The sequence below is a fragment of the Aphis gossypii genome, unplaced genomic scaffold, assembly GCF_020184175.1.
Source record: "Aphis gossypii isolate Hap1 unplaced genomic scaffold, ASM2018417v2 Contig00839, whole genome shotgun sequence".
NCBI lineage: Eukaryota > Metazoa > Arthropoda > Insecta > Hemiptera > Aphididae > Aphis > Aphis gossypii.
In genome coordinates this window covers 19551-30964 of record NW_026083312.1, presented here as the reverse complement: position 1 = coordinate 30964, position 11414 = coordinate 19551, and the positions used below count along the sequence as shown (strand labels likewise).

General features: G+C 28.9%; 1 protein-coding gene across 1 annotated transcript; it reads left to right on the top strand.

Moving 5' to 3' along the window:
* Nucleotides 1–384: 384 nt before the first annotated feature.
* LOC126555409 (uncharacterized) lies at nucleotides 385–1796 on the top strand. Its single transcript, XM_050210331.1, has one exon. The coding sequence runs from the start codon at nucleotides 759–761 to the stop codon at nucleotides 1521–1523; it is 765 nt and encodes a 254-aa protein (XP_050066288.1). The 5' UTR covers nucleotides 385–758; the 3' UTR covers nucleotides 1524–1796.
* Nucleotides 1797–11414: the final 9618 nt, after the last annotated feature.

Below are 11414 nucleotides of genomic sequence, written 5' to 3'. Positions count from 1 at the left end.
CACCAATTTAAAACGACATATGAAGGTATGTATTAGGTATATTATTATATTATTAATATTTAATATGTATGATGTTTTATTCATTGTAATAATAATAATAATTATCTGTAAAATGAACTGATTTACTTTCAATTGTAATAATATTCTTGATTTCCATCCACTGTTGTAAATTGTAATACAGTGTTATTCAAATTAAATATTAAATGTGGGTATATAAGTATTTTGATAGGTATATTAATTGTACGACATTATAACATGATTAATGTCCTACAAAAATACAAAATTATAATTTAGTAAAATGTTCCAGATAAAAATAAGTAAAATATTGGTAGGTAAGATAATGAATTAATTAAACCTTAATTATTTACTCTTTGGTAGGTAAAGTTAAATATTTTAAGTACCTACCTAAATACAATGTACCTACTTATTTCTTTTCTTTTTTTACTCAGAAAGTTCATGTATATAAGTATACAGAGTTTCTAGCGGATACAGATGTGGAAAATAAAATGAAATGTTTACAAAATATTCAAAATGATGAGAATACAGTAACAAAAAGTCTATCGATGGATGATAAATCGAGCAATCTCATACAGTCTACATTACACAGAATTGGTACGGGAAATGAAATAATTACCAAAAAACAACTGGACTCAGCAATAATTAAATTTGTTGTTTAAGATACACAGCCAATTAATATTGTTGACAAGCCAGTATTTTTGAATTTAATTAGGTTGGGACTACCAAAACCTGTAACTGTTATGTGTTCAAAAACTTTAAAAACACGATTAAACTCTGCAGCTAATGAAATGGTAGATAATATTACTAAAACATTGTCAAATATTGAATATATATCAGAAACTGCAGATTGTTGGACCCAAGGTAAAAAATCTTACCTTGGCATAACAGCCCATTGGATTAATACAACAACGTTAGTTAGAGAAGGAGCATCATTAGCTTGCACAGTGATAAAAGGTCGGCATACTTTTGATCTAATAGCCAAAGAAATATATAATATCAACATAAAGTACAAAATTCAAAATAAAGTAACTAGTACTACAACTGATAATGGTAGTAACTTCGTAAAAGCATTTAGAGTTTTTGGAATTGATAAAAATTATGAGGAAAACTTATTCGATGAAGATCAGAATATGGATGAAGAAATAGAGCTAATTGATTTAACTGGTGTAATTGAAAATACTGAAGGTGGTGCAGAAAATGAATTTGCAAATGAAGTTAATTTATCTGCTCACAGACGATGTGTGAGTCATACTTTGAACTTGGCCGCTACTAATGATGTTGAAAAATGGTTTAATGAAAATGAAAAAAAGGCCGATGTTCTTCAACTCAAAAAGCTCTACAGAAAACTCTTTGCTAAGTTAACAAAACTTTGGTCAAAACAAAATCAGTCGACGATTGTGGCAGAAAAAATTCATGAAGTACTCAATATGTATTTGAGAGTACCTAATAAAACAAGATGGAATTCCACATATGATGCATTACTTCAATTAAAAAAAAATTATTAATGGACCTGGTGGTTTAGAAAAATTGAACCAAGTTATGGATTTTAATACATTACCAAGAATATTAAATGAAGAAGTTGTATTCATAAATGAATTTTGTGATATATTTGGACCAGTAGCAGAGTCCCTAGATTTCTTACAAGGTGAAAAAGCTATGTATATGGGATATCTTCTACCGACTTTACATGCTTTAGAGAGAAAAATTAAAAGTAGACAATGTAAACCTATGACACATTGTACACTTCTATTAGAAGCTGTTTTAAGATCAATAAAAAAAGGTTTGTATAATTTAATTAGAAAGTTAAGTAAATTATTATTTTACAATTAGAGGATAATTTTTAATTTTTAATAAATATTATTGTGTTACTGGTGTTTTAGATTTGACCACATATGGATGGAAAAAGAATTAGTAATTGCTGCATGTCTTATTCCAAGATTTAAATTACTTTGGCTGGAAGGTAATGACAAGTTGAATGCTGAATTATTTTTAAAAAACGAGTTTTCATGTTCTGAAAGTGAAATATCTGATGAACCATCAGATAGTGATTCTGATTCAAATAAAGATTTTTTTTGTTTACCAACAAAAAGCTATTCCGATAAAATAGTAACTTCAGATCAAGAACTGTTAAATTTCTTAAATAACAAAAATATTGATTTAAAAAGTTTATTTGCATTTCCTAAAGTACTATCTAAATTCATTCAGTTTAATACAGGTTTACCATTTAGTGCACCTGTAGAAAGGTTGTTTAGTACTGGGGGGAATGTAATAACATCAAAACGCCATAGATTGGGTGATGATATGTTTGAAAATTTAATTTTATTAAAACAAAATAAGATGTTTTAAGTTCAATAAAATTTACAAATAGTTTTCTTTTTTATGCATAAGTAATACGTATCTATAATTTATTATCTATATGACTATAATGTATTATAAATAAATATTTACCTACAGTTATATTTTATTTGATGTTATATAACATAAGGATGCAAGTTGTTTTTTGTTTTTTTTTATTCAATAAAGTTTTAAAAGCGGATCAAATTAAAATATGAATTATTTATTTATCATGTACCTATTTGCTGTTTTGTTTCAATAGTCTCAGTTGAACATATAAGGAATTACAATTGTATTTTTCAAATCAACCTAAATTAAAACTATCAATTAAAAAGATTTTTTCAAAAACTAAGGAGGTAGTTGACTTTTCTAAGGTGATCTGATCCCGTTTCTTAGCTGTGTGCATAGTGCCCTAGTATAGGTACACTTGATTTCATCACTAGGAAATCCTTATCAAAATGTAACTCAAATAATGTGTCAGGTATAAAAAATATAATTCAGATACTTTATAAGTTGTGTATGCTCTTAATCTTAAGTCTAAATTGTATTTTTGTTTTTGGGTTGAGTTGTATATGTTTATAGGCTTTATTTATTTACTATTACAGTAGGTAGATGATTAATAAAAAAAAGAGTAAAAAAATAAATGAAAGCGTTCATTTTTTGAAAGAACGTGAACGTGAACGCGTTCGTTTGAAAAAACACGAACGTGAACGTGAACGAGTTCCTTTTTTAAGGACTGAACGTGAACGCGAACGAGTTCATTTTTTTAGTGAACGTTCCGAACACTGGTTAGCTATAATGGAAAATAATGTGAACGAAAAAGAAATTCCATTAATTACAGTGACAGTTGATGGCGCATGGTCGAAGAGATCTTATAAAAGTGGCTATAATGCTTTGTCTGGTGTGGTAAGTACATTCAGATATTCAAAAAATATTTTTTAGTACTTTAACTATTTATATTTAGTTACGTAATACGTTACTGTTTAATTTATTATTTAGGCGTCTATCATCGGGTATAGGACCAAAAAAGTTCTTTTTATGGGTGTACAATGTACATAATAAACACTATTCAGTCTGCCAAAAAATGAAAATGGTGAAAAAGAATCACCATCGCATCAGTGTTTTAAAAATTGGGATGGGACTTCTACTGCCATGGAATCCGATATAATTGTCGAGGGATTCTGTCAAAGTGTAACTATGCATAATTTAATATATAATAAATTAATCGGAGATGGAGATTCCAGTGTAATGAAGAAACTAATACTTGCTAAACATTATAATATGTTGTATTGAGAAAGAAAATAATATGTTATTCAATATTTTAGATGCGCGATTACAAAGGCAATATTGCATAGAAAAGAAATGCCTTTGACGCATAATGAAAAAGTAATTCTTCTAAAAAAAGATATTTTAAATAGTCCGTTTCATGTATTTGGTAGCCATTCCGAATGTTCAAGGTAATTTATTTATAACCAAAATTTTCACTTATTAAAAATATTTTACTAAAGTTGTTATTTTTATTTAGTTATTTTTGCACTGGTCCAAAATAAAATAAATTGATTTAGTTCCTCAAATGGAAACTTGCGGTTTATGGGCAGATATATCAGGAGCTAAAAATATTGTTGCCTATCATGCTCAAAGCTTTATTTATAATGTAAACAATAATGCTGTAGAAGGATTTAATAGCGTAGTAGCGAAATTTGTTGGTGGAAAGAGGTAAAAGTTTAAATTTAAAATTATTTATTTTTAAATTCAACATAAATTACATATCTATCTAAATAAAGTAACATAAAAAATATTTTGTATTTTAGGATCATACAGTGCAAGATGTAATGTTGTAGTTTCATTATTTAATTTTGGTCCAAAATATTTAAATAATTTTCATAAAAAAGTTACAAATATAAGTACTGGAGTATAAACTAAAAAATTCATAAACAAAATTAATAAAAACCAGCATAGTAGAGTTGGTCAACATTTAAATTTTGAAAAAGCCAAGTATAAATTATTTAATTTAAGTTGTAACTATATAGAGGTATCCTACAATAATATGGGGTGCAATAATATGTCTAATAATATAATATCCTGTAATACATAACTTAACACATTAAAAACAACAATACTTACTTTAGTAGTTCTAAAATATATCTTTTTTAATCTACCTGTTATTTAAATTAATAGAAAATTTTAGAAGAAAAAAAATGTATTGCTGGACCAAATGAAGATTATGGAGCTGTGAACATTGGAATAGGTGTAATTGATATGGCACTCGAAGAATACGATGCCAAAAAAAAATGCATTTTTAAAAAAAATAGACAAGATAGAAAGAAATACCATCGGACAACAAGAAAATGACGATTGGAAAAATTTTAGAAAACAACGACTCACGGCATCAAATTTTGGCAAAATATGTAAATTAAGACCTACTACTTCGCAAGCAAATACTGTAAAATATATTTTATATGATATTTTCCAAGGAAGTTCTTCTACTAGGTTTGTAGTTTATTTTTATTTTATTTATTTTATAAAAGTGTTGCGTGCCAGTATCAGATTTAAATCCAGATGGTTATTTTGAACGAAAGTTAAACTCAATAACTAAATATGTCTTTATTGCGTATAAATGAAATACATGTAACAAACAAAATAAGTGGCTGAGTGTCGTGAAAGTACTCAGTTGTTGATAGCTTTATAGGACTTATTAATCCTTTTATAAAAATATTCAGTGTTTGTTCTTTCAAAGTTTCGTGAATTACTTTTGCTTCTGATTCCTCTTTATTAAGTGTACACGCAGTACATAATTTATAATACAATTTTCTACTCTATGGCAATAATCATTGATGTCCTCATCATGACGCATTTTAATGGAATTTAATTGTATCTGCAAACTTGAAGCGGTTGTCGTATCTTCAAAAGCATCCGATAAATAACTCTTAATGTATACCCATTTATTAACATTTTTATATTTTATCATTTCTAATGCTCTACCGGATAACCTAGTTGTTATATATTTAACTAAAGTCGGTGCGCATTTTTCTTAAACCAAATTTACTGCCATATCACATGCATTTATGAACGGATAGATATCGCCTTCTCCCGTACACATAGGTATAAGCTTAAATGCTTCCTCTAATTTTATGGTAACCATTTTCTTTACACGCGGTTTTCTCCCGAACGTTAACTCAGTATGTTCAAAATCGTCCGTAACCTTGCTACGTGTAACCTTTTTATTGTCTAAACTTAAACTTCTCTCAAAGCTGTGTTTTATTTTCGCGCTTTTTGCGTTCACTTGGGCTTCTAAATAGACTAGGGCGTTCTTTCGGGCTTTCAGTAGGGCTAGGGCTTTTACTAGGGCTTCCCAAATCAATCAACTCTTGGGTTTTATTTAATACTTCTAAACTCAAATCTGGAGTTTCTAAAGACGTCTTATTTGATGGATTAGCTACTTCCAAAGGAGATGTACCTGTGTTCTACATAAATTGCTTTCACACTCATTTGATACGTTTTACAATCAACTATAGTAATATAATTCAATAATATATCTCAAAAATATATGCCCTTTAATAATTCTTAATAATAATCTCAATAATTCAACATAATGCCCTCAAAAATAATTATCAATAATAATCTCAATAATTCACAATATGCCCTCAATAATAATCTCAATAATTCAACAATATGCCCTCGATAATAATATAGTAATTCAATAATAACTCAAATAACTCAATATTTCTCAATAATAATTCAAATAAATCAATTGCCCTTTTATAATCAAAAAAAAATTCCTAAATAGTATTTTTACGACCTACTTAAATATATTCAGTTACTTAAATGATACTTCTTAGGTTTTATACTTTTGTAACATATATCTCTGTAATAATTATTCACAGTGTAGCAACTATTCACTCACAGTAATGCGATGTTCGTTGATGTTGTCATCCTGTCTGATACTTTCTGCAACGTTGAATTGATTGGTCTTCTCTTCTGGAGTTATCAGCGAGGAAGAGTGCACATAATCTTCCTTGTTGATGGTAGCCTTTGACTGTTTGCCTCCTTGAAAAGTGAATCCTACCGACTGCGCCAAATTGTTGCGTGCCAGTATCAGATTTAATTCCAGATGGTTATTTTGAACGAAAGTTAAACTCAATAACGAAATATGTCTTTATTGCATATAAATTAAATACATGTAACAAACAAAATAAGTGGCTGAGTGTCAACATGTTAACGGAAAACAAACAAAACATCATTAAAAAACGATTTTAGAGCAAAAATACCTATTATAAAATTTATGGAAAACAATATTTCAGAGACAACCTCATCGGGATTTTGTTCTATTTTAAATATAAAACTCGTTATAAAACGCACAAAAACATTTTTTTTTTTACATTTTTTAAACAACTGTTACTTTTTTAATAATTCATATTTCAAAAAACGCCGATGAAGTTGTCTTCTAAATATTGTGCTCTATAAATTTTATAATAAGTAGTTTTGCTCTAAAACCATTTTTTAATAGCATTTCGTTTGTTTTTCGCAGACCTGTTTTCACCGCTAAATATTACGGGTGATACGGAATGACTAAAGTAGCTTCTACAGTATTGATGCATAAATTACCTCGTAACTTTGTCCAACAACTGTTCATCAATGAAAATATTCTCTCCACTGCAGCGTTCGATCCAGGCAATGCAAATGCAAATTCTACAATTTTTAATAACATAGAATAATCAATATTATTCTCTTTAAATGATTTAAAAATTGACAGCCATTTTTCTTCAGATGTTTTGCATTGCCATTCATCGGTTTTATTTCTTAAAAATTGTTCAAACATTTTAAATTGTTCATACAGTTCTTCTTCGTTTAAAGTCATATTAAAATTTAATTTTAGAAAAGAAATAGATGGCTTTATGTTGGACCAATTTATTTCATCTTTGTTTGACAAACAAACCCATGTTAATGAATTTAATTCTGGTATATGTTGGTTTGAAGCAGTCCAATCTGTTATATAATTTATGCATAAGTCATAAAATTTAGTACACGTTTCTTTAAACTCTGATTTAATTATTTCACCACTTTCTTCTAGATGAACAAGTAATGCTTCGATATCACTCGGTAAAAAAAAATCATCTTTTTTATTTTTTAATTTTGTAGTCAATTTTTCCATAATTAGTATAAGTTCCACCGCGCAAAGCTTTTGATTTTCAATTATTTTAATGTATATATTTATAGTTTTCAATTGACTTTGTAAGAAGTTAAGCCACAAAATAGAAGTTTCATTTTTAAAAAATGTTTTCAAAATGTTTGGACAGTTATTTTGGGATAAAAAATACGATTTAAGTGCACTAAACATTTCTATTATTCTTTCAATTGCCGGATATTACGATAACCATCTTGTTTTAGAGTGTAATAATATTTCTTTATAATGAACATCAACAAACGAACAGAATTCTTTTAATGTTTCAACACGTACTGTATAAATATGGAAATACCCAAATATTTTACAAACTATTATTTCAATATCAATAGGAAGACTATCTGCAGCATACTGAATACTGTTATGTATTACGTGTACGCAGCAACCTAGTCCCAAAATATTACGCTTTAATGTATTTTTTAATTTTAAAAATACATTATTTTTGCCTCTTCTAGCAATACCACAAAAGTTTGTGTTAGTATTATCTCCAGCGAAGCTTTTTATTTTTTTTTCGAGTTCAAATTTTTTCCAAACACTTACAATATTATTGTGAATTAACTCGGTAGTTTCTCCGGGTAAGCTCGAAAAGTCCAAAATATAATTTCTAACCCCATTCTCTAGATTAAAGTATCTAACAATTGCAGGTACTAATTTTACGGACTTAGGATTTGAGGCATTAACAAGCACAGAAATATAATTAGCTTTTTTTAAACCTTCAATAGTATTCTCCATTGCGAAAGGAGCTAAAATATTTACTATTAGGTCACGGGTTTTTGTTTTAGCACAAGTATATTATTTTTCATTAAATAAAAGACGAATAAGGTCTGTTGTACAAGTCATTGAGTTAAATCTATGATTATGCATAACAGTATGAAAAGCTAAGGTTACTTCTTTGGCCGCTAATTTCGATGATTCATCATTAGCTTTTAATGGTGTAAAAAAATTATTTACTTTGCTAGATGTCAATGCAGCCTTTTGTGTTATTTTATGTTTATTGGATTTCATATGATATGTTATATCAGTTTTCCCTCCATGGCTAACTGAAAATGTACACAAACATACAGTACATTGCACGTCAAAATTATTGTTGGTTTTTACCTTTTTAATGAATGGAAATTCATTTTAGAGTTTGTCAGTGAAGATGCATAATCGTTTTGGAGCCATAATGTTTAAAATAATAATACGTAGAATAGCATAAAAATAAAAATTAGTAACTACAACACATAACACAGCAAAGTAATTTAATACGTATGACTGAAGAGTGAAGACTATTATATTACTATAATATACGAATAATCGTTGTTTCTAAAAATTGTATAGTGTAACGGCTATGTCACTGTGAAACTTTATCGGTTAAATTATCGGTCTTCAGCTATCTCGGAAATTTCCAATAATTATTTATTGTTTGTTATTCACACATGAACAATTCGGGACTTATTTTAAGAAACAAGTACTTATCCACGTCTCGGCGGGGGGATGAAAAATATCGGGACTCTGTAGTAAAAATCGGTTGAGTCCCGGCGAAATCGGGACGAATGGCAACCCTAGTTTGACAAAATATCTTAGGTATTAAATGATACAAAATAAAGTCATTTTGGTACATTAAAGGTAAAGTTATTAGTTATTACAAATACAATATTATTGTTTTAATGTCTGACAATTTTACAATGTCATTCACAGTTCCAAGTGATAGCATGTAGGGAAAATCGGTTCCTTACGGTAACGATAGTCTTACGTCCTAAAATAGTGTTCGTAACTCATTCGGTCTTATTAAGTAAAGGTGAATCTGTCCTAATTTTACCCCGTCTATGATAGTTAATTAAAACGTCTATTTCTGCCATATGTTTTGTCAATAATAAACTCATATAAGTAAAATGTTTAAAAACAAAATTAATAATTTTGTTGTATGTGGCATTTGCCAACAAATAATAATAGAAAAATGTTACTTCTTTGTTTAAATTACGTAATATTAGGCCAATGAAGCAAATGAGCTGAGGCAGCACATTGTAAAATAATATTTAAGGACGTAAGCACCACAGGATAGGGACAGTGCGGGTTTCGAGTGAGAGACGGCACACGTTCTTATTTTTGTGTGTTTGTTTGTGTGAATAATAAAGAAATCCAAAATAGTGTGAATTGTTCTTTAATCTTTTTGTGTACCATCGAGATATAGGCATACTACAATTTGTTGTTCCATAGTTATATTTTTAATTGTAACGAGTATAATTCACGCACCTCAGGTTCTTGTTTAACCCTAATTACTTTAAGTTGTTCTTTGTCTAATTTAGTATTTAGTTTTTCACTACGTAATAATTTTCCTATGCTAAAATCAAATTTTTTTAATACAGTCAAAATCGCATATGCCGTAAAGTGTGCGCGAATTTAGTAATACCCGTGAGATTTATGCTACGCTTCACAATATGATCACTGCGACACTGCCCCGCAGATTAGAACATGTTTGTTTTTTTCTAAAACTGCGAACTCAAAACCACAACAACAAATTTGAATGCGTTGTTTCTAAAATAAAAATAAAACTTAATTAATTACCTACCGTAATAGTATTTATGATATCAGTTTCAATTTTTTCATTTTTTAGCAAATTTTCAATATTACCCAAATATGAAATATTCTAAAACAAAAATAATAAATAAATAAAAATGTTTTGTTTTACTTACTTTTTTAGCCATTGTTTTGTTCTTATTTGATTTTACTTATTTTTATTTTTACTACGTATATTTTGTTTTTTCACTGATTTAACTGATTTAACCTCGTCATTCATACTCTCATTATTATAATGGCTCTGAAATAAAATAAAATTTGGTAACTAAAAATCTAGTAAAAATATATACTCTACACCTATTTATTTATATCTTTAAGGGCGGGTTGCATAAAGAACAGTCTGTAAATATTTTAACGCATCTGTAACTTATTCATTCATTAACGATTTAATGGAGTGTTAAAAAAAATGAGTTGCATAAAACGATTTGTATTTTTTTGATAACCGTGGTAACCAAATAAATTATACCATATTTTATTTGATACATTTGAATGATAACAAAAATGATATAAGTAGGATAAAATAGCCGATTCTAAAACCGCACCCGCATCCCGCACTCCACAACCGCATCCCGCACCCTTGCTGTGTGCCGCACCCCCCACCCCACAACAACATCCCGCACCCTTAGTGTGTACCGTGTACCTCCCGCACCCTTGGTGTGTACCTCCCACATACCGCACCCTTGGTGTGTACCGTGTACCTCCAGCCAGGGACTGGAACCTTGATGATTTTTACGGTTCCGGTTCCGGTGAGGTTCCTAGTAAAACTAAAATTTGGGTTTCGGTTTTTTTTCGGTTTTAAAAAAAACTAAAATTTCGGTTTCGGTTTCTTTTCGGTTTTAAAAAAAAACATAATTTCGGTTTCGGTTCCTTTTAGGTTTTTATATTTAGGTTTCGGTTCTTATAAAATTAAAATTACGTTTCATGTTTAGGTTTTATACTTAGAAAAATTTAGTTCCATTTCATATATAAGTAGTTTCAGTTTCAACACTCAATTGTTAACAATTATGACAGGTAAATAACCTCACCCTGACATCCTACCAAATGCTTAGAACTAAGAAGAAGACTAAATAAGTAAAAAAAAATACTCACCACTATCACTTAATTAGCATAACCATTTTTGTTTTATTTTTATTTTAAAATTTTTTTACCTAGTTTATAATTTTATTGCAATGTATCACTTACTAATTAGTAATTACCAACTATTACATTAGGATTCAGTGTTCAAAACAGGGACTGGAACCGTACCGTAAAGAACCGGTTTTGGAACCGGAACCCTTTGAATATTGGGAACCTCACCGAAACCCTAATTTCGATAAAATTA

Excerpts from the sequence above, each read along its gene's own strand:
- LOC126555409 (XM_050210331.1), top strand. The coding sequence starts at position 759 with ATGTGTTCAAAAACTTTAAAAACACGATTAAACTCTGCAGCTAATGAA.